The sequence below is a fragment of the Odocoileus virginianus genome, chromosome 24, assembly GCF_023699985.2.
Source record: "Odocoileus virginianus isolate 20LAN1187 ecotype Illinois chromosome 24, Ovbor_1.2, whole genome shotgun sequence".
Lineage (NCBI taxonomy): Eukaryota > Metazoa > Chordata > Mammalia > Artiodactyla > Cervidae > Odocoileus > Odocoileus virginianus.
This window is the reverse complement of record NC_069697.1, coordinates 35,213,377-35,237,660: the sequence shown is the minus strand read 5'-3', so window position 1 is coordinate 35,237,660 and position 24,284 is coordinate 35,213,377. Positions and strand designations below refer to the sequence as shown.

The 24,284-nt window shown below is 35.2% G+C and overlaps 1 protein-coding gene across 7 annotated transcripts in view; it reads left to right on the top strand.

Annotated features, from left to right (window-relative positions):
• PPHLN1 (periphilin 1) overlaps positions 1-24,284 on the top strand; it is a 150,283-nt gene that overhangs the window by 92,317 nt on the left and 33,682 nt on the right. For all 7 annotated transcript variants that reach the window (XM_020903226.2, XM_070454553.1, XM_020903223.2 and 4 more), the window contains 2 exons: positions 1,143-1,262; positions 9,638-9,778. In XM_020903226.2, the coding sequence (XP_020758885.2) occupies positions 1,143-1,262; positions 9,638-9,778 (261 nt within the window). The remainder of the gene's footprint in view (positions 1-1,142; positions 1,263-9,637; positions 9,779-24,284) is intronic.

Genomic DNA, 24,284 nt, shown 5'->3' with positions numbered 1-24,284 from the left:
AGTAGTATACGATAACTTGGGTTTTTAAATTTTTTTTTTTCTACTTATAGTTTTACTATAGCAAAAGAATACAGATTAGAAAAAAGGAAGATACACACGGGGAAAGACTTGGAATGTCCCATAGATAGAGCTTCTAGTTGTTCTTTCTCTGTGGAGTCCAGGCCCATCACCTCCCCCTGGCGACATACTCAAAACATACTGCCAGCTCAGTAGCTTGCCTGATCTTCAGTCTCTAGATTTTTATTGAGGCTTCATTTCATGAACAGTATTTGTTATATTGTTGCCCATGTGGTTGAACTCAGTTTCCAACTTCCTTTCCCAGAGCTTGAGTTGGTGTGTCTTTACCCAAAGCTCTATTAAACCTTTAAGGGTGTGTCTTTTTGGCACTGCTAGCCAACATGGGGATTTTTACTGCCACTGTCATCCAGGGGAGGTATGTTTAGAAGGAGTGATACGACTTTACAGAAGTAAGAGATAGAGATGAAATTGAACTACCAAGCATTACACTAGATGCTTTCAGGTCTGTTACCTGTCTTGAGTCTCACAACTGCTTTATTTAAGCATGAATATAATGTTAGTAACCCCTATTTTGTAAATGAAAAAACCAAGACTCACAGTACCATAAGATAGGTATATAAAATCACCTACCCTCCCTAATGATGAAACTGCTATTCAAACCCAGCCATAGCATATCTGGACTTTTCTCTTGTATTAATTAGGAATTTACCTTGATGAAATTTTGTCATTATTTATTTCATTGAATATAATTAAAGATATAAAGTTGAACTCAGTGTAATGTCTATATATTCTCAATATAATGTCAACATTCTATATAATGTCTATATACACTATATACAATTTGTAAATTGTATATAGTGTATTAGTTACCAGTGTCTTTTGTTTCATTCATTAGATGAGTTTCTAAAGCTTTATATATGAAATTATGAGTCATGTCTAGTCTATATGTCCCAAACAAAAGGCAACTTAAAGAAATTTTATTTTTGAAAAAGAATGTACTTGTTCTTTATGTAAATTTGAAGGCTTGTATGATTTTAAGCATTAAGTGGGATATACTTCCTGATGTATTTGAAATTTAAAAACCCTTGAGAATTGTAACAGAACCTTTCTTTTGTTTTTACTAGGTATTAGACAAACCCAGTAGGCTAACTGAAAAGGAACTTGCTGAAGCTGCAAGCAAGTGGGCCGCTGAAAAGCTAGAGAAGGCAGATGAGAGTAACTTACCCGAAGTTTCGGAGTATGAGGTAAGGCATAATTTCTTCTTTATTTGTCTGGATTTTAAATTATAGATGAAATTTTGGTTTCTTCTAGTGTTTTAAAATGTATTTGGGGAAAATGTCCTCATGAATTACTAAATTTTACCACAGATAGTAATAAAATGAATATGAATTACTCTGAATTCAGTAATTTTACTATGTCTGAATGTCTCTTGTAGTTTAGAAGTGTAAGAATGGTATAAATGTGGAGTATTAGGAAGATGCAGTATTTATATATGCTGCTTTTATGAGCTTTTAAAAGTATTTCTAGAAATGCTAAGCCACCAGTCATAAATCAGTGAATTTAGAACAAAAATCTAATTAAACCTTGGATCTGGGTTATATTTATATTGCATGCTATACTCTATGCAAATTTTTTCATATATGTCCCAAGAAATGCAATTATGCATTGTTTGGTCTACCTGTGATTTTTTATGAATCTTGAGTACCAAAAAATGGGAACATTTTTGGGTCCACAGAATATGCTTTATAAAATGTTTGCATTAAAATGTTTGAAAATGTACTGAAAATTTTTTCTGTAACCTGTAAAAGAAACACAGATATTTTGTGGGCAAAGTGAATCTTCTAGATTCAGGATTTGTTACTAGAGAAATTATTTTGACATGGCAGAGAATATAAAAATCTCTGTACCGTGATAGATTATATTTGGAAGAGATTTCTGACTTTATGTTTCTGAATGCCTTTTAAGAAAGGTCCTCTGATAAAAGAGATGAAATGTTGGAGCTCAGTGTGTAAATCACATACCCGCGTGCATCTTAGTACTGTGGAAGGACCTTTCCAAAGGAACTAATATACACTGCTCATGGAAAGTACAGATCAGTACAAACCCTGTCAGTGCTTACAGAAATAGAGCCTTTCTCTTTTAAAATGCTGACGTGTCCTTGTCATTTAGCTATCAGTTTTTCTTACATAGGCCACAGTTTCCTTATTACTGTAGAGATAGTAACAGATATTTATGCATATTCTCAAGTAAAGGTATCAAAAATATCAAGCTGTTTCTCTTTGGTACCTCTCTAGTGCTATTTCTTATTTTTTTTCTTTTAATTGGAGGCTAATTACTTTACAATATTGTAGTGGTTTTTGCCATACATTGACATGTGTCCCCCATCCTGACCCTCCCACCCACCTCCCACCCCATCCCATCCCTCAGGGTCATCCCAGTGCCCCAGCCTTGAGTGCCCTGTCTTATCCATCAAACCTGGACTGTCGGTCTGTTTCACATATGGTAATATACATGTTTCAATGCTATTCTCTCAAATCATCCCACCCTCGCCTTCTCCCACAGAGTCCAAAAGTCTGTTCTTTACATCTGTGTCTCTTTTGCTGTCTTGGATACAGAGTCATCATTACCATCTTTCTAAATTCCATATATATGTGTTAATGTACTGTATTGGTATTTTTCTTTCTGACTTACTTCATTCTGTTTAATAGGCTCCAGCTCCATCCACCTCATTAGAACTGATTCAAATGCATTCTTTTTAATAGCTGAGTAATAGTCCATTGTGTATATGTACCACAGCTTTCTTATCCATTTGTCTGCCGATGGATGTTTTGGTTGTTTCCATGTCCTAGCTATTGTAAACAGTGCTGTGATGAACATTGGGGTACACGTGTCTCTTTGAATTCTGGTTTCCTCTGTATATATGCCCAGTAGTGGGGTTTCTGGATCGTATTGCAGTTCTATTTCCAGTTTTATAAGGAATGTCCACACTGTTCTCCATAGTGGTTTTACTAGTTTGCATTCCCACCAACAGTATAAGACGGTTCCCTTTTCTCCGCACCCTCTCCACCTTGTATTGTTTGTAGCCATTCTGACCAGCGTGAGATGGTACCTCATTGTGGTTTTGATTTGCATTTCTCTGATAATGAGTGATGTTGAGCATTTTTTCGTGTGTTTGTTAGCCATCTGTATGTCTTCTTTGGAGACATGTCTGTTTAGTTCTTTGGCCCATTTTTTGATTGGGTTGTTTATTTTTCTGGAATTGAGCTGCATAAGCTGTCTAGCACTGTTTCAATGCATGAAGAGTATTACATTTAATAGGGTCATTTAACTATTTTCCTTAAGAATTTAGAGTAATAGTTTTTATATTAATAATACAAGTATGTACTTTAAAGTTGCTGATTTTGATGTCTGATAATTTTTCTCAGAGTAATTAAACCAAAAGCTTCCAAAAAATACTTAATTTTTTGTTTGCTATTGTATCTTCAGTTATTCTTCTTGTTGAATCACTAAGTCATATATGACTCTTCTGCGATCCCGTGAACTATAGCTTACGAGGCTCCTCAGTGTGTGACATTTTCCAGGCAAAATTCTAGAGTGTATGGCCATTTTCTTCTCTATGGGATTATCTCAATAGGATCAAACCCATGTCTCCTGCATTGGCAAGCAGATTCTTTATCACTGAGTCACCAGGAAAGCCCACATATCTTCAGTTAGAAAAGCTTTTATTAAGATTATTCATTCTCCCTCCTTGTCATTTTGATATCTCTTAATTTAAAAAATCAAATCCCACTGGCCTTCAAAGTCAAATTCCCTGGGGGTTCTCAGTCCCTTTGCTGGATCCCCAGTTTGGGAAATCTGTTGTGGGCCCTAGAACTTTCACAACAGTGCGCAAACCTCTTTGGCATAATTGTTCTCCAGTTTGTGGGTTGTCTGCTTGGTGGCTCTGTGGTGGGGTTCATATGCCGCACCTCCCAGGTCTGCTGTAGCCAGAGCCCCTGTCCCCGCAGCAGGCCACAGCTGACCTGTGCCTCTGCAGGAGACATCCAAACACACAAAGGCAGGTCTGGCTCAGTCTCTTGTGGAGCCCAGAATCACTGCAGATGGTGACTGCAGCCATGAAATTAAAAGACATTTGCTCCTTGGAAGAAAAACTTTGACAAAACTAGACAGCATATTAAAAAGCAGAGACATTACTTTACTGACAAAAGTCCATACAGGCAAAGCTATGGTTTTTCCAGTAGTTGTGTATGCTGTGAGAGTTAGACCATAAACAAGGCTGCACAACGAAGAATTGATGATTTTGAACTGTGGTATTGGAGAAGACTTTTGAGAGTCCCTTGGATAGCACGGAGATCACGCCAGTCAATCCTAAAGGAAATCAGTCCTGAATATTCATTGGAAGGACTGATGCTGAAGCTGAAGCTCCAATACTTTGGCCACTTGACTGGAAGAACTGACTCATTGGAAAAGACCCTGATGCTGGGAAAGATTGAAGGCAGGAAGAAAAGGATGACCGAGGATGAGGTGGTTGAATGGCATCACCGACTCAATGGACGTGAGTTTGAGTAACCTCCAGGAGAAGCCTGGCGTGCTGCAGTCCATGGGGTCGCAAAGAGTTGGACACGACTGAGCAACTGAATTGAACTGAACTGAAATTTAAAAAAATCTTACTATCCATCTTTTCCAGTTTTTTATTATTCTGTTTATAGTCTTTTTTCATTTCTTGACTGAATCTCAACTCTGAATAGTCAGTGACATTGGGTCTTGAAAGATGTTTTTCCAGCACTCTTGTTTTTTCTCTGTAATGTGCCCAGAATTTGCTAGATTTTGAGTGAATGAGAAGTCAGGAATCCTAAAATCTGTGTGTGGAGTCGTAGGTCAGAGATGATTTTCTGTTGGAGCAAAGGCAAGGTAAGAGTACTGTTGAAATCACTATAGTATGTTTGTTAGTTGGTGTACGTCATTAGTGTTCAGCAGCAGCTCCAGTCTTGTAGCATTGTCTGAAATGCCCTTCAAGTCTTGTTGATAGTCTTCCATACTGGAGAACAGGCATTTGGGAAATTCTTAGGATACTCTGTCTTTTGGGCAAGGATAGTCACATTTGTTTTTAGGCAGTTGTTAAATGGTTGCTCATTTCAGTGATCCATGTGTTTTTGTTGTTTTTTTTTTTTGAGATACAGACTTTTTAAGACTGTTGGCCTTGGTTCTATAAACTCCTATCTGATTTGAGGTGGAAAGACCTTGATGCTAGGGAAGAGTTTTGCATAGTCCTCTCTGTTTGTGTGTTTAGTGACAGTCTTTATATAACTGTCAAGAGAGGGGATTAAATATTTAGGTTTCCAGTTTGTCTTCTCTTGCTGTCATCAATATAGTTTTAAACAAGTTGGTTGGGAGACCATGTAATTTATAGATAGTCAGTGAAGTTGAAGATAAATTCAGTGCTGTGCTTAAATATCAGGAATATTAGAGTTCACTATTCTGTTCAGATTTTTACTTTTACCTTTTGGACTCTAATAGGGAATTTCTGAAAGCATTTGATAGAATGATAGTGCTATCAATAATGTGCTCATGGGTTATCTGTGACAAAAGAATAACTGATAGTGTTTGCATAATTTATCAAAATTTTGACTTTAAATTTTTGCAGAGTGCACATTTTAGGATTATGTTTTAAAGCATGTATGTTCAGGGACACTATATATACTATATATACAAAACTATATATACAAAATAATACTCTACTGGCTTTCTCATAGTTTTTCACTAAATAGTCTATCTGCATCCGTTTGTATCAAACAGTGCATTAGAGGCACCATCCTGGCTTTCAAAGAGCTTTCAGTCAAATTTGGTAGGGATATAATTTACTGTCCATAAGCATGTGGCCATGAGAGCTTCCTTTTGGCTATCAAAATGAAAATCAAATTATTCAAAGGTTATTAGAATGTCACAGTAGAACAAGTTGCTTCTTGCTGCAGAAGAAGATTTTAACACGTTTCTTGCTTAAATATGAAAGTGTGAATTATGTTGTTTCCACATGTCAGGTGTTATTTTCCACTTACCCTGTCCCTAAAGTACGCCCAGTGTCCATGGCTGTCTTTTAAACTCAGATCTAGTCGGTGAAATCAGTAGGGCTTGAGATAATAAGATGCAATATCTTTCTTGATTCCGATTTTCTTCCCTGCTGTCTGTGCTTAGTTGTGTCTGACTCTCTGTAACCCTGTGGACTGTAATGTTTCTTCTGTCTCAAGCTTTGGCAGGTGGATTTTTTTTTAACCACTGTGGCACCTGGGAAGCCCATTCTTCCCTTGCTATTGTAAAATTTTTTGCCACTATTTCACTGATGACCTTATATTGCCTTTATTAAAAGTTTTTTTTCTTTTACCAGTCTGGTTATCTAGATAGAGAGGTAGAATACTCATGTCTTGTTTTCCCTCCAGTACCTTGCAAAATATATATCTAATGAACTAGACTGAATTTAATTACTAATAAGCACTTTTCTCAGAGAAGGCAATGGCAGCCCACTCCAGTACTCTTGCCTGGAAAATCCCATGGACGGAGGAGCCTGGTGGGCTGCAGTCCATGGGGCTGCTAAGAGTCGGACACAACTGAGCCACTTCACCTTCACTTTTACTTTACTGCATTGGAGAAGGAAATGGCAACCCACTCCAGTGTTCTTGCCTGGAGAATCCCAGGGACGGGGGAGCCTGGTGGGCTGCAGTCCATGGGGCTGCTAAGAGTCAGACACAACTGAGCCACTTCACCTTCACTTTTACTTTCCTGCATTGGAGAAGGAAATGGCAACCCACTCCAGTGTTCTTGCCTGGAGAATCCCAGGGACGGGGGAGCCTGGTGGGCTGCCGTCTATGGGGTCGCACAGAGTCGGACACAACTGAAGCGACTTAGCAGCAGCAGCAGCACATTTTTGTTGTAATCATTGATCTTCTTAGCTCTGAAGAAAGTTTTTGTCCAGTATATCTTCCATTAGGTCTTTTTCTTGGGTAGTTTCTGTTGATTAATTCTTTGAATAAACCATACTTTGCTGTTTCTTTGTATAATTTTTTTGGTGCACTTTGGGTGTTTGATTCTAACAGTGTGGTAGCTCTGAGAGTCATATTCTCCCTCTTTTCTAGGGCTTGCTGGGGTTTTTTCAGTTGTTGTTGTTACTGTTTTTTATTGTTGGCCACTGTTTCTGTACTGAGGATCAGCCTGAGGTGAAAACTTTTAAAGTCTTCTTAGTTCTTTCTGAGCTTTTCCCTTGGTATACCCAGTTACTTTTTGTCTTCACCCATGTATACAGTTATTTTTAAATAAACATCCTTATCTTTAATGTCTTGCTCCCAAAAGAAGAAACATGAAAAATGAAGGTGGGGTGGCGGGTGCTTGGCCTTTATATACCCTGGAAGTCACTTCAGCCGAAGTAAGGGGGGCTTGCAGCAGTGGGGGAGGTACAGTGACAACGGCTGTTCACCTCTTTGTCTGCACCTCTTGATCAGAAGCAGGGATCGATGATTGGAGCACAGTTAGTTTCCTGCTCTTCGGAGGATGGGGTGCTTTTTGCCCAACCTGACTCCCATAGGCTATGAGTAAGCTGCTCTAGGAACATGTACACAGCTCCCTGCCAAGTGGCTCAGAGTGGGACATGGCCAGCTGCTGCTGTGCTGAGAGCTGAATGTAATCTCAGTTTATCTTCCTCTGCATGGGACAAGGCTTCAGCAGAGTCCCAAGTTGCATAGTTCTTAAATCAGACAAATTCTGCCACTGTAGTTTTTGTGTAGGTTCGGAGACAGATTGCTAGTGCTTTCTACTCTGCTATCTTCCCAGAATCCTTGCCCTTTAAATGATTCATATACTTCAAATTTAAATCCCTTAAGATATGTAACTCAGACTTGTAAAAACCAGGTTTTTTAAAAAAGTAGATTACGCATACATGTGTCAGAAATTCAAATGACTTTGGAATAGGTACAGTTTCTTCTAAGTTATTCCTACTGAGACAGTCTCTTGTGTCATTTTTTTCCTCAGAGATAATATCCTTATGGAAATAGTTTGTTCATATAAATGCATAGACACCCATATTTTTTTCTTCCCTTTTGTTTTTGACATAATTGGCCGTGTATTTATGGGGAATGACCTTTAGGCCTTGCCAGGAGAAAAGTTAGGATACATTATGTAATATATATAGACTGTTTTTTAATGATGATTTCTTAGTATTCCTTGGTTCTAGACAGTGCATACTTTATTTGATGAACATTTAGATTGTTTTCAACCACTTGCTATTGATGGCAGCCATATCATAGCATTTATTGCACATGTTTTATCTACAAATTAAGTTTATCTATAAATTAAGCTGAGTGCAAAGGATATGTGGTACATTCTGATAAATACTGCCAAATTAATCTCTAAAGAGGTTGTGGCAGTGTACAACACACTAGGCATTGAAATGTGACTGCTCTTACTGATGAAAAATACCACTAATTATTATATATCTTGTGCCTTCTTTAAACCTACTGCTGTTTGTTGCTACTTCAGTTACAACAACCATAAATTATAATAAGTACAAGTTTCTTAAAAAAAAAAAAAAAGCAAGTTTCTTATTTTCTCCCTCGCCTCCTACCCAACAAAAATATATTAGCTCAGACTTTACACTTTGCAAATTGCTGCTTACTGCAACCTCCATGAAGGCAAGAACTTTTGTCTATGCCATTCATTGATATATCCAGTGTTCATTGAGCTGTGTTTGGCATTTATCATAGAATAAATTTTCATTCCCTAATAGTTTTCCTTCATTTATTTAGTTTTTCTCTTTTCAACAAAGGTATTTTTAGACAGTAAAATAATTGACCTTGGGCTTTTTGTGGGATTATTTACTCATTAATGAACTGTTGCAATATTGTTGAAGTAATTATTACTGCTGGTTGGAGTTGTTTTCAGTTAATCAATAATTCTTAGACTACAGGAGGAATGGTATTTTTAACTTCTGGAAGTAGAGCCCTTTTCCATGTTCCTGTTTATTTTATTTGTTTATGTTTGTTCACACTTCTGTCTTCCAGTTGAACTTTGTTCTTCTGTGTTTCTTAAATAAGTTGCTTAAGAAATAATTATAGGACAGAACCTTCTAGCTCTGTCTTAATATAGTATGAAATATAATTTTGGAATGGAATAAGCCTAGAGGCTTTGTCCTATGTAAAATTTAAAAAGTAGCCATAATTTCCTCTTTAATCCTCCTCACATATCTTCATTATGTATGTGTGTGCTCAGTCCGGTCCAACTCTTTGTGACCCCATGGCCTGTAGCCTGCCAGGCTCCTTGTCCATGGAATTTTCCCAGCAAGAGTACTGGTATGGGTTACCATTTGCTACTCCAGGGAGTCTTCCTGAGCCAGGGATCAAACCCACATCTCTTGCATCTTTAGCATTGGCAGGCAGATTTTTTTACCTCTGTACCACCTGGAAAGCTCTCATATGTTCATTATGCATAACAAAATTAAAAGTGTTTCTTTTCTTATAACACATCAAATTTAGTGCTTTTTCTTGAGATAATCTGCCAGTTAGTGCTTATATGTAGTCATCTAAAATGCTATATGTCCTTTAAGAAAATAACGAAGGATTTCTAATTTCTTCTAAAGGCGGGATCCACAGCACCATTGTTCATTGACCATCCAGTAGAACCTGAGTCAAATGCAACAGATGGCATAGAATTGTTCGAAGACAGTCAGCTAACCAGTCGCTCTAAAGCAATAGCAACAAAAACCAAAGAGATTGAACAGGTGAGAATCCTGTCTGCTAAAGTACAAAAGCTTTTGTTCATTTTGTACATAATAGTTACAGTAAATATTTATTGAATAAATATGTTTCATTTTATCTTTTTTCATTTATGACCCTGAATTTAAAACATTCTAAAAAGTGTTCAATTTGATTTCACTGTAATTGTGATCAGTTTTGTTTCCCACCCCTGCTTACTTTTTTTCTTTTAATAAAAAGCAAGCTTCTATTTTAGAGAATATTCTAGTTAGTGTGGAACAATTAAAAAACTACTAAGCTCAGTAGAAGTGAGTTGAAAGAAATACTTAATATACCAAAATGTTAGCAAATGTTAGTTTTGAATACTGGGAATACAGATGTTTCTTAATGGTTTTCATTATACCTTTAATCATTTTTCAAATATTAAAAGAAAAAATAAAGGATAGGTATTTAAATCTATTTTTTAATGATATCATTCTGAAAACTCAGGATCTTATTTTTAATAGATTGAATAGATTGCTTAAGGAATCATTATAGGATAAAACCCTCTATCTATGTCTTAATACAGTGTGAAATATAATTTTGGAATGGAATAAGCCTAGAGGCTTTGTCTTTCCTAAGATTTAAAACGTAGCAGCCCTTTCCTCTTTAATCCTCCTCACATACGCTCATTATGCATAGAAAAGTTGAAAGTGTTTCAGTATGGAAATATTACCTACCTTATAGGGTATTATCACTTTATGAGAATTAAATGTAGTAAATATAAAAGGACTTTATAAAATGTAACATGTTGTACAGCTGTTTGTTTTTGATGTTGTTACTCTCTAATGCCTTGAATAAATGTTATTATATTGTTATAGAATCTTCTAAGAACTATTGGAAATTAAGAACAAAATTAAACCTTTTTGCAAGGTGCTATTTCCACATCAATTAGAATCTATTTCTGTTGGTTAAATAGAAGATCTTATTTAAATCCTAGATATGATAGTGCAGCTTATGTTGATGCCAATCTAATGCAAAAGATAAGAACCCAGATAGGAAATTTGTCAGTAAGCCAATAGAGTTTCAAAACAGGATTGGTTAGCAATGTCAGATGCTTGGGAGGAGTATAGGAAAATGGAGACAGAAAATCCTGTTTAACTTGGCTATATGAAAGGTAGATTAGTACCTTTAAAGATATCAATTAAATGAGAGTAAAATAGTTTTCTCACTAGGTGAATCTTCCAGTATGAATATGTATATCATTATTATTGTCTTTTTACTCTCACTTATTTTCCTTTTTAGCTTTTCCCCCTCTGCCATTTGACATATGTTTGCTTGTCTCCTTTACCATATGGAAACTTCATGAAAGCAAGGGCTTTGTTTTAAGAGCATAACTGGTAGAAAAACTTGACTGACCTCCCTGTTGGAAGGGAGTATTGGGTTGTTGTTTATTAATCTTTGTGCTATCTTTTCTTGTTATTAATCATAGTTTGATCTTGACTAGTCAGAGGTAGAGCCTAGCTTAGCAGCACACAAAATTTAGTATGAAACCAGGTTTTTATATACTTTATAGATACCCATATATGTTTGACATGTAAGTATGACTATATTTCTGTTTTCATCTGCCCATTGTTCAAACACATGAAAAATCTGATACTGAAGCTTATTGTGAAAGGAGAGATGACCTAAAGAAAGAAAAATAAATCTAAAAGGTCATTACTATATTCTGATGCATTAGAAAAGTAAAACCATTATAAAATATAGAACTTAATGATATTAAATGTTGGAATGTAGCTACCATGTTTTGGCTGAGGTACTTTAGTTTTCATATATTGACAAGAAAATCAATCCAAAGTTCCTCAAAAATGTCACAAAGCTAGGAAATAATAATACATAATTATTTTACAAATCATGTCTTAACATTACAGTGAAAATGAAAAAAATTAGTTTTAAGGGGGTTTACTTCCCATTTTCTCCATTTGCAACTTTCGTACATTCATTTTTAGAGATTAAAGACCAGATGGATAGGAATATTTTAAAGGTTTTATATTTTCCATATGCTTGAAATACTGCATGATTTAAAATATGAATAATAGCCTCCCCCAAAAGGGCCTGCATAGATGAGGCCAACAAATCAAGCTTAGAATAATGTAGGAATGTAAATGTTGGTGTTATAGCAAAGTTGCTTTTTCTCCTTGTATGTCTAGTACAGTATGTTCACATATAAAGATAAATATCCACATATAATTTTTTAAAGGCTATAAATTAGGTCCTTCAGCCCTTGAATCCCAAGAAAGTCATTCACTTGAGGCAGTATTGCAATATATAATAAGCTAAATCTTCAGACCAAAATTTAATTCAAAGGGCCTACAAATGTGGCTTATTTACTGTTCAAAGTCATGTATATGGAAATAGATTGGATCAAAATCACTTCAATAAGAGTGGATTTATGTTCTTTGCCATTTTATTGCCATCTCATTCTTGGGCATATAATAATTTGGTAGGATGGAGGTACAGGTGCCTTTTTAAAAAGCTTACAGCTGGTAATCATATGGCAGAGAATCACTGATCTAAAATCTTTGAGCCAGAAGACATCAGATTGCATCTCTGAATATTGTGTTGCTAGAGATCATTTGAATCATCTCACTTTCACATGAATATCTTTTAGTGAATATGATTCATTCTCTTGTTCCAGCACATTTATCCTCCTTATGCTTTGGATTCTCTGGAATATCTTTTCCCCCTTATTTTTATTTCCCCTGATATCTCCTCTTACCCAATTTGGGCCACAGTTTACATTCAGTTATGGAAGTACTTTCCTAGGCTTCCTGGCTTCTGAGCTTTGAGGGGCAAACTTCAGAACTACTTCTGTCATTATGGTAATTCCTAGAGAGATCTAACCTACAAAATTATAGATGATTCATATTCTGGTTCAAGTGTTTACAATTTCATTAACCTCTTGTCATATATCCCACAAGCCCTCACATACCGACTGTTACTGAACTGTTTGATTTGAAAGTCCATCATCCTACTCCTTGCTTTATTACTAGTGAGGAATCTTGTCTTTTAACAAATTGTTATTTTGAATGAAGCACACAAATTGAAATCCCCTATTATTATATAACTTCTTTGCTCTATTGTACCTTTAGGGATAAAACAATATTTACTATTAACTCTTTGGATTTGCCTTATTTTAGATTTACAAAATCCCTCATATTTTGATAAAATTGTACTTAGACATAGCCTCTCAGTGAGATCCTCTGTTTTCTTGGGATCCTGGCATATAATATTTAAGTCTACTTGTAATCCCACTGGCAAGATCAGACTTAGTTTCTTCTATCTTCTTCTTTCTTCAGATGGAATCCAGTGAGTATACACACGTGTGTATATACATGCATACAGACAAAAAATGTGCGTGTACATGGTTGACCTAGCCGATCATATGACTCAGAGTGTCAGGGTGGCTAAAATCCTCCTAAGGACACAGAAGGTTGTAGAGAAATAGTTACTTAACAAAGCAGTATAAGGATAGTGGGTGTATGAAGTGAAAGTGAAAGTCACTGAGTGGTGTCTGACTCTTTGCAACCCCATGGACTGTATAGTCCATGGAATTCTCCAGGCCACATTACTGGAGTGGGTAGCCTTACCCTTCTCCAGGGGATCTTCCCAACCCAGGGATTGAACCCAGGTTTCCCGCATTGCAGGCAGATTCTTTACCAGCTGAGCTATCGGAAGCTGAAGATTATTGAGTTCTTTTGCCATGCCAACTAGTCTTAAAAAAAGAACCTTTCATCTCTTCACTCTCAAGGCACAGCACTTATATTGTGATTCTCTGCCTTTATTGTACATCTAGGGGGCTTTTACAAAGAAGAGCTTCATGGATTTCAGCCATAAATATTCTGGTTAGTAAGTTGTCAGAGCTTCTCAAGCTTCAGTGTGTTGTAAGTCACTGGGGGATCTTGTTAACATACAGGTTTTCATTCAGTAGTTCTGGAATGGGGCTTGAGATGCGAATATCTGGCATTCTCTCAGGTGATGCTGATTTTACTAATAAGGAATTGAAAGGAAGTGACTGTATTTCCATAAGTTCTTCTATTGTTTCTGGGCTTCCCTGATGGCTCAGTGATAAAGAATCTCCCTACAGTTCAGGAGATGCACGTTTGATCCCTGGATTGGGAAGATCTCCTGCAGGAGGTCATGATAACCCAATCTCGTTTTCTTGCCTGGAAAGTCCCATGGACAGAGGAGCCTGGTGGGCTACAGTTCCTACGGTTGGAAAGAGTCAGACATGACTGCAGCAACTTAGCACACATACATAGCTTCTAATGTGCTGAAAGTGATTAATTACCACCTTTTATGTAAGACGTCTTATACTGTTTTTTAATTGTGGTATAATTAACATGCAATATAATGTGTAGACCTTAAGTATTCAGTTGGATAAGTTGTAACACTTCGTAAAGATCACCCAAAACAAATATTAATGAAAGTATTTTCAGATATGCAGTTGATTATATTGACAGCAATAAGGCTTAATTAGGAACTAAAGTTATGGTTATATATCAAAAGCATGTCCTTTGGCTTAGTTTAAATATTGTCCAACCCATCTATTGAAAAATGTATTTTAACTGATAAAATACACAAGGATAGAATTCAAAAGACACAAGAGATTATGCAGTGAAAAACAAGTTTCCTTCTCACCCATAATTTTTAGCTGCCTAGTTTCTTTTCCCAGTGTATAGATAAACTGATAAGTGATACATATGTATATGTGTATACAGAGTTTACATACAGTATTTATGTATGTGTGTGTACATGTATACATACCCTGTTGTGTATGCACATAGTATACACACACAAACACACCTCTGGAACATGTTTGATTCAGGTGAGTAGAGATAAAAGTTGGTGTGTGTGTCTTCAAACTTTTTCTTTAAATACCATAGCATACTGTCTACCCTGTTCAGTGTTTTAGTGACCATTATATTTCAGTATATATATATATATAATATAACTAATCCCCTATTAATAGACATTTATAATCCCTTGGAAACCATGTTTCAAAGTATAAATCCTCTGGTTTCTCCACGTTAAAAAGTATATATGTGTATGTTTAAAATAAACAGTATTTAAAATGAACAGTTTGGGATGTGGAACAGTTGCTTTAATACTGTGAGTGTCAGATGCTATGTTTAGGTCTTGTGAAGTGCTGTCCAGGTTTTAATAATTGCATAGGAGATCAGCAGCGTACCTGTTTAATTCTTATGGTCTGATGGCTTGCCAAGTTTGAGAATAACTAATATGTGAGTTTGCAGAGAATCTGAACTTCTTCCTTGTACTAATCTTTGTCAGCCTTTCTTAAAATATGTTAGTAGATGCAATTAATAATATCTAAGCCAGTCTAATTCTGGGAATGTATAAAGAATATTGATAATATTCTCTAAATGCATTATTCATTATATTCCTGAGCAGAAAATCACCATTTATAAGGGGGGCAAGTCTATCTTGTCTTTCTTCTTGTTTGTTAGGTAATTTAAAAAAAGAACATGTACCATGAAGGCAAAATTCATTTTTAAGACCTCTGGCTATTTCAGGATACTACTTAATAATATAAAGCTGTTTTACGAAAAAGCTGATTATTCCTACCTGTAAGTAAGTCTTTCTATTAACAGAATGGTTGATTATATATTTATTTGATAACTTACAGTTAAAATGTACACATGAATAATTTAAGATCCAGAGAGGGTACCAATTTAATGTTCTAAAGCAGAGAGTACTCAGAGACTCTTGATAGAGGGGATGGCTTATTTTTCTTCTTTCCTTCTTTTAACTTTCAAAGACTTAAAACATTTGTTTTAGTAAAAATGTTATTTTTTATAGTCAGTCATAGCTATGCCAACCTCGTTATATGGAGGAAATGTTATTTCTTAGCCGTGTAGGAGCCACTTTAATAAAAATCAAGTTACTTCAGAAATCATTTTAGCCTATGTAGGTCATTAGTGTTATAGGTTAATACAATTTCACTCTCAGTCTAAATCAATCTACTTAATATATGGTTTTTATTTTAATTTTAATTTTACATGTCAACCATTTTGTGAACGTATGGGCAGCTCACTAGCTTTTCTTCATTTTTTTTCCTCAAAATAAGAAGTTAGACTGAATAATCTTAGGTCTCTTCCTAATCTAAATTGTATTAAAATTAAAGGCTAAATAGTGCTTCTTTTGTACATACTATTATGTGAGTACATAAAAAAGCTAATTTCAGATTTAACTATAGAAAATTTAGGTGTTGATTCTTCTTTAAACCTCTTAATGACAGAAGGACATAGGGTACTTAAATTAAAATGCTTTTTAAAAACTCAAATATTTGTCATGGCTGTGCATCAGTCAGGAATTAATTAGTACTTGTTGAGCTAATGAGTTGTGCAATTAGTGTTTTCTTCAGTAAACACGATATTCCATTTAATCACTGTCTGCCTACGGCCGTCTTCTTTTTACTTAGAGTGTCTAGTTTCGGTCACCATCTCTCTGTGTAGCTGATTCTTCACAATCCTCTCACCAGCTCTTGCTCTTGTGCTCTCAGGATAAAATAGGATATTTTTGTTTCACCTTTAAAGTGAAAAGGCTTGAAAATTAATCAAATGTACCATCTTTCTAAAAGGTTCGTTAGATTGGGAGACATGGAAAAGAGTCACTTTTTAACAGATGATGGGTTAAAATTAAATTGTTTCAAACACAGAGGCAACTCTATCTTGTGTACGCATGATGGAAGCATTTTCTACTTATACCCTGCATAATAGAAATACTTTGTCTTTTTTTTCCAGAGCAAGTAAGGAACTTTGTAAAAGTGCAGCTCTCATCACTATCTTGTCTAGACATCAAGTCTACCCTACTGTATTTAACAGCCTGTTATTACCAACCACTTATTCGGACTTTACATATATGTAGATTTAGTAAAATACACTCATTTGAGATCTACCTCTGAAAAATTTCTTATTCCCAAAACACATTGAAAATAAATTGTTTATTTTGGCTAAATTTCAGAGCTTTTGAAAGTTAGTTTATCAGTCAGATTATGTTCATGTTCTTTCTGTAGACACTTGTTGCTGAAACATTAAGTGTAAAGTTTTCACTTAAAGGGTGTAGGTGTGTTAGCTGCTCAGTCGTGTCTGACTCTTTGCAGCCCTATGGACTGTAGCCTGCCACACTCCTTTGTCCATGGCATTCTCCAGGCAATAATAGTGGAGTGGGTTGCCGTTTCTGTCTCCACGGGATCTTCCTGACCCAGGGATCGAACCCAGGTCTCCTGCATTGCAGGCAAATGCTTTACCGTACCGTCTGAGCCAGGAGGGAGTTTCATCTGAAAGCTGTCTTAGAAGGTAATTTGTATCATGTTTGAAATGTCAGAGCTAAGTGTCTCCACCCCTATGCTTAATGAAAAGTAAGGTATCTATACCTGATAAAAATCCATAAATACAGTGATAGGATCTATTAAGGTACTATTTTTACATAAAATGTAAAATTTGGACAATACAGATACTAAGTCTTATAAAACCCATACTTAAAATGTCGTAAGTACCAGAGGAGATGTGACCATCCTGGACCTTATCCCTTGGATTGTCATCATTTAAACAAAAGTACCCAATACAAGTATTCCCCATGGTGTAAAAAGCCCATGCATGAGTTTCCTTCTCTTACCTCCCTTGTTTCCTGTCACCCAGTGTTAAATAAGGGTTTTTGCTAGTGGTTCCAAATTACTGTCACTTGTTCTTCAGTTCTCCTCTTGTAAGTTGACAATTTTACTTAGTCTCTGAGTACTTCACATTAGGCACATTTCCACCGTGACAGAAAATGCTAGATGCTTCCATTTAGTGCTTTAACAACTTAGAGCTTTTTCCTCATTTGTTAAATGAGATTAAGTTTCTTGTTTTCCGGCTGAATTAATAAGTTTTTGTGGCTCAGCTGGTAAAGAATCTGCCTGCAATCTGAGAGACCTGGGTTCGATCCCTGGGTTGGGAAGATCCCCTGGAGAAGGGAAGGGCTGCCCATTCCAGTATTGTGGCCTGGAGAATTCCATGGACTGTATAGTCCATGGTGTCACAGTCAGACACAACTGAGCAACCTTCACTTTACATGTGAAAGGCCTTTATATATTGGAAATCACAAGTGGTTATTGTTGTTTAGTATTACTTTGTTTCTTTGCAACCTTGAAATACTGACTACTTTCCCATTACCTCTTAGGAATATTTTATAGCAAGTTTCCTGTGTAACTTTAACTCTGAAAGGCTGTTTTCTCATCTGTGTGAAGATTTGGGCTGTTTACCTTTTGTCCTTTTATTCTGTTTTTGTTTTGGGGAGCTTTCCCCTTTGTTTGTTAAAAATGAAATGTGAAAATTTTAGTATGCAATATTTTATTTTGGAGGGCTTTTTAATTTTCCTTTCATATTTTCCATTTGACTTGCTTTTTTAAAATCTCATTGAACCTTATCTATTTTTCTAGACTTAAGAAGTACCATAAAAGATTAATGTTTCCTTCTCCTTAGAATCCCCTGCTTTCCCTCCCCATTCCTAAAACATAAATTGTTCTTATGTTTCCTCCTTCATTTGTCTTCCCTTATTTTTAAGATGTGAGCCCTCCTATAACATCTGCTGTCTTCTCTTAACTGTTGTTTAATTCAGGTATTGTGCAAGGAGATAACAAACTTGTCTGTTTTACACATTCATTTGCTGAGTACAATATTAGTTAACTGATACTTTCAATTCATTTAGAGAAGATGTTTTAAAAGTTGCACCAAGATAATCTTATGTTTCTTCTTAAAGGTAACTTGAAATTAAGCATTAGAAATGAGCTGATGTTGGGAGTCACTTACATTGTTATCTTCGTTTTCCTCTTAATCTTCCTCTTTTTAAAATTTTGCTTTTAAAGAAAATAGTACAGGAAATTGGACAATACATTATATATAATTTCTATTTTATTTATATTTATTTATTTGAATTTGCCAGGAGAGTTTCTCCAAATATTTAGAGATTTGTTTTGTCTGCCTCAGAACTGAATCAATCCTTCAGTTATCTGAACTGGGGAAGAAATGAGTAGTTTGGCATCATTCAATTTTCTGGTTAGCTGATGTTCAGTTATGTTAAACTCTTGCTATGATTCCTAATGTGCTCTACTTTAATGATGTGACACATGTACAGAAAGAGTGTTCAAAACATAATTGTTAGCCTAAATGACTTCTCACGAAGCAGGCACTAGTGAGAACTATCATTTAAGGAAAGAAATAGAGATTACCACCACCCCAGGGGTTCCTTCATACGTCCTCCCTAATCACTACCCCCTTCCCAAAGTAACGACTATATTGATTCCTAACACTGTAGTATAGTTTTATCTGTTTTTGAGCTTTACATAAATAAGATTATACAGTATATGTTATTTTGTGCTTAGCGTCTTGTTCAGCATTGTATTTATGAGTTTCATTGATATTGTTATATGTAATATAGCTCCTTTTGGTTTTAATTGGCATTTCCCTGATTATAGATGATGCTGAGGATTTTTTCATATAGTTATTGGCACATAGAGGTCCTCTTCTGTAAAGTACCTGTTGAGATTCTTGCTGTTTTCCTGTTGAATTCTTTTGTTTTTGTTTCTTTGACTACTCTGTGGAAGTTCTTTATAAATTCTGAATACAAGCCCTTTGTTAGTTACATGTGTTGCAGATATTTTTTCTTATTTTGTGGCTTGCCTTTTCATCCTTTTGATGTCTTTGGAGGAATAAAAATTCTTACTTTCAATCTAGTCCAGACTTTTTAGTCTTTTTCTAAGACTAAATAAAAGCAATATCTTTTGTCTCCTGTTTAAGATATCTTTCTCTTTTATTGTCTTCTAGAAGCTTTTCTGTTTTGTCTTTTACACTGAGTTACAATCCATCTGAAAGTGATTTTATGTATAGTGTATGTTAAGTGTAGCTGGGATCGAGTTTCATTGCTTTCTACGTGGATATCCATTTGACCCTGAAGTATCTCTTGGAAAGACCGTATGTTCCTCACTGTTCTGCACTGACCCCTGTGTAGTAAGTCAGGTGTCCATATATGTGTGAATCTGTTTGTGGTCTCTTTTCTATTCCATTGGTCTGTTGGTGCTTGCAGCAGCACCACACTGTCATTACTGGAGCATTATAATAAGTCTTGATATCCAGTAGAGCTAATTCTCCCTGTTGGTTTGCTTTTTTTTTCCCTCATGGGTATAGAATTTCTATAGAAACTTTAGAATTGGTTTAAGTTCTCAGGTATAACAGACAAAGCCTGATGGGATCCAGGCTCAGCATTTCTCAAGAGGTTGCAGTCAAGCTGATAACAAGCAGTGTAGTTTCTCAAGATGTGACTGGAGTTGGAAGATCCAGTTCTAAGCTCACTCATGTAGGTGTTGGCCCGAATTTCAGTTCCTTACATGGAATCATGGCCTCCCCTAGAGCTAGTGACCCAAGAGTGAGAGAGAAAAAGTAATACTTTGCTGCCGCCTTTTTTGTTCTGTTCTCTTGAGTCATATATTGTCTGTCACTTCTGCCTTGTTCTGTTGATTGGAAATGAGTCACTAGTCTTTTTCAAAGAAACAGCTTTTGGTTTTCATTTTTTTTTTCTTGTTTTGATTTTATATTTCATTATGTTCTGCCTTTATTGTTCTTTTTCTTCTGTATTTTTTGGTTAAATTGTTATTGAAAAATATTTTGAACTAGATACTTACTGATTTGTAGCTTTTCTTTTATCCTATGAATTCCCTCTCAACATAACATTAACTCACCTTCCAAAGTTTGATGTTTATTTTCATTCAGTTTGGAATGTTTTCCTAATGTTCTGTGGAGTTTTCTTATTTAGAGTTATTTAGACTATTTCTTAGTTTCTGAACATATGGCAATTTTGTGGGTTTAAAAAAAAAAATTTAAAATTCAAAACCTAAAGAAAACATATTCTTTAGGATTTTAGTCCTGTGAAATTTGTTGTAGCTTATGTGTGGCTATACACATGGTCAGTTTTTCTGAGTGTTCTATGTACTTGAAAAGAAGGTATATTTTTTATTTGTTGAGTGCATTGTTTTATTAGTATGTCAGTTTATTAAAGTTTATCATTATGTCAACTCATATGTCCTTATTGATTTTGTTTGTCTTTAACAGTTTCTGAAAGAGTTGTGTCAAAACTTCAGATATGTTTGTGGATTCTCATATCTCTTTTAAATGTTTCTATTACTTTTATATATTAAGACTGTGATGTAAATTGCATATGAGTTTAGAACTATTTTATATCTTTATGAAGTAGTGCCCTTACTCTCTAATGTCTCATGTTTATCTACATTAGTTTTGGTATGTAATCTTTTTTTGTCATGTTACTTTTATTCTTGTATTCAAGAGAAATAACTTTCTCATAAGCAACATATAGTTGTTTTAAAAAATCCATTTTGATATATATTTTTTACTTGAATCATTTCCATTACTGTAGTTGTTGATATGTTTAATAGTTCTTATTTCATAGTCCTTTTTCCTTTCTTTGGAATGTTAAAATTTATTATTCATCTCCCATTTTCTTTGTAGTTATATATTCTTTTACACCATACATCCTTGATTTATTAAGTCTAATATAAAATAGTACTTTTTACTTCTTGATCAGTGAAGGAATCTTAGAGCACTTGAACTCCATTGAACTTACTCTTGATTGATTTGATTTAGTTTTTATTTTACTCCCGCATGTATTTTAAATCCCGCCAGACACTTGATAGTATTTTATGCAGTTAATGTTCACTTAGTATTTACCCTCTTGTTTTTTCATCGCTTCTTACATCTCCAGCCTCCGTCAAGGATCGTGTTCTTCTACCTGAAGAACAGTGACTCAGTAGTTCCTAGTGCGCGCACTGTGGGCTTCTGGATGCTTAGTAGAAGGGTTTGTGGAGCGTTATGCAGCGCAGCTGCAGTATTTTAGAAGTCGGAGCAGTGTAGGAACTGTGAATTAGGGAATTCGGCTTGAATCCCAGTCGATCCTATTGCTATGCTTCTTTGGAAAAGTCAGCCCTTTTTCTCAATACTCTCTTGGGGATGGTGATATACCCACTTCATAGTAAAGGTAGAATTAAATGAACTTATTTTTTAAGTTGCTTAGTGTATTGTCAGTATCAGCATGCCTGCTGCTGTTGCTTTGTACTAGCCTTTATGGCAAATGGAAAGTGTTAAATCTTGTGTGCTTACAAGAACAAAATACCCATAATTTCAAATAGGAAAAGATGAAAGAAAAAATTAAGAAAATGAAAGGGATGAAGAAAGTCTACCTATGTCCAATTGGAGTACATAAAAATAGAAATTGAGGATACATACCCAGACTCTGACCAGGTAACTTATAAATCAAACTGAAAAATAATCTGTTCCTTTGGTAGTCTTGTATATTAAATTATAATCTTTGTGGATGTGTTGAAATTATAATTAATGGCATTGAAATCAAGGAGGACAAAAATGACCCCTCCTTTGCTTTCATCTAGTGAGTCTCTCTCACTAGAATTTGTTCTCACATAAAAATATTTTCCATTCCATTTTTTTTTTAATGATTGTAATTGTGAAAGAGGTTGGGGCCTCGTGTAAAGCAAAAGTGTAAAAATATTAAATTAATTGGCTTTTTAGTTGAAACCAGGTATTAAGGGAGGGCAGGTTGTTTGCAGCATGTTTATATTTGTCAATTTTGTTTTATTTATGCTAAAACTTTATTCACTGAATTAATCAGTTGCACAGCCAACTGTTGTTTGCCTGTGAAAGTTACACAGCTGAAAGTAACATCTTTTCCTCCTACTCACAGCATATGTTCAACCAGGGTGCTGTTTATCTTTTTAATAGGCTAAAAGGATAGTTAGCAGTTAATCACCTTTGTAACATCCAGAGTTCCTTCCCTACAGTAGATTCACAGTAGTTTAACAGTTGAATGAATGAAACTAGAAGCAATGCCATATAGTTTTTCTCTGCCATCTTAGCTTCAGGAATCTTTCCCTTCAAGAGATTGGGAGCTAAAGGAAGAAGGAAAAACATCCTCATTCATTTTGTTGAAAAAATACAGACGGATTTGATTGGTTTTCATATACTATAATCCTCTATGAGAAGATTTCTTATAAATTTATTACTCATGACTAAAATATATATATTAGAAGATTGATATAAAAAATATTATTGATGTGAAAAAATAGACTTTTACAAGAGTCTGTGAAGGGACAAGGAAGAGATTTTTACCCTAAAATTTATTTAAGTACAGTTTCACTGAAATGTGTCTAGATATGGATGTTTTAAATTTGTTCTGTGTAAGATAGCTTATGCTTTCTGAGAATTTACATTTTTCATTAGAGCTAGAAAATTATAAATTGTTAACTCTTTGAATTTTGAGTATCCTCTATTTCTATTTTTATGTACTCCAGTTGGACATAGGTAGACTGTTTTTCATCCCATCTTTCATTTCTCTTAAATTTTTCCTTCATCTTATCTATCTTTTTCTAGTAGATATTATGGGTATTTTGTTCAGTTAATAATATGGGTTATTACTTACAGCCTCTAAGTCTTCAGTTGTATCTAATTTGTTGTTTAACCTATCCATTGAGTTCTTAATTTCAGTTAATATTTTCTACTTTTAGAAGTTCAATTTCATTTTTTTTTTGTATATTTGCCTAGAATTAGATTGTTTATTGCTTATGTTTTCATACCCCCATTTCTTTAAACGTCTTATTTCCTATAACTGGTAGTTTTAATATCTGAAGTCTCAAGTCTTTAATCCAGCTGTTGTTTCTGCTGACTTTTGCTTATGGTAGCATGTTCTCTCATGTAATATGTATTTTGGAGTTGTGAGATTATATTTAGAACTTCAAATGCATATGAAGGTAGACTGCACTTATGAATTTTCAGAGGAAACTGCATCCACCTCAAGAGACCAGCCCAGGGCAGGGAAGTTGCCCTGTCATTTTCTTTTACCGACGGGTGATTTTTGTTTTTTCTAGTTTGACCTTTTCACAAAAATCTTAGCTTTATACAGAGGGCTTAAATCCAGTTCTGTCTTGAATGAGCCAGAAGTTGTGTTTCTTATTCCCTGCCAGGCTTTTGAGTTCTTGACTCTTCGGGGCAACCATGACTCATGATACTAGTATAGCACTCTGGTTTCTTGCTTCTTTTCTTTCTTCGTTTATGACTTATGGCAATTCCTCTTACTTATTTTAAGAGTTTAGCTATGCTTTTAAATGAATTTTTTTTTTTTAGGTTTCTGCTTTTTAAAAAATTTCTGTTGACATATAGCTGATATATTTCTTAAAAGAATTTATTGACAGTGTTGTGTTAATTTCTGCTGTACAGCAGATTGACTCAGTTACACGCACACGCACACACATTTGTGTTCTTTTTCATAGAACAGTTTGCATCTGCTCATCCCAAACTCCCAGTCTTTCCCTCCTACCCCACCCCCATTGGCAGCCACAAGGCTGTTCTGTGTCTGTGAGTGTGTTTCTGTTTTGTAGATAAGTTTATTCGTGTCATATCTTAGATTCCACTTATA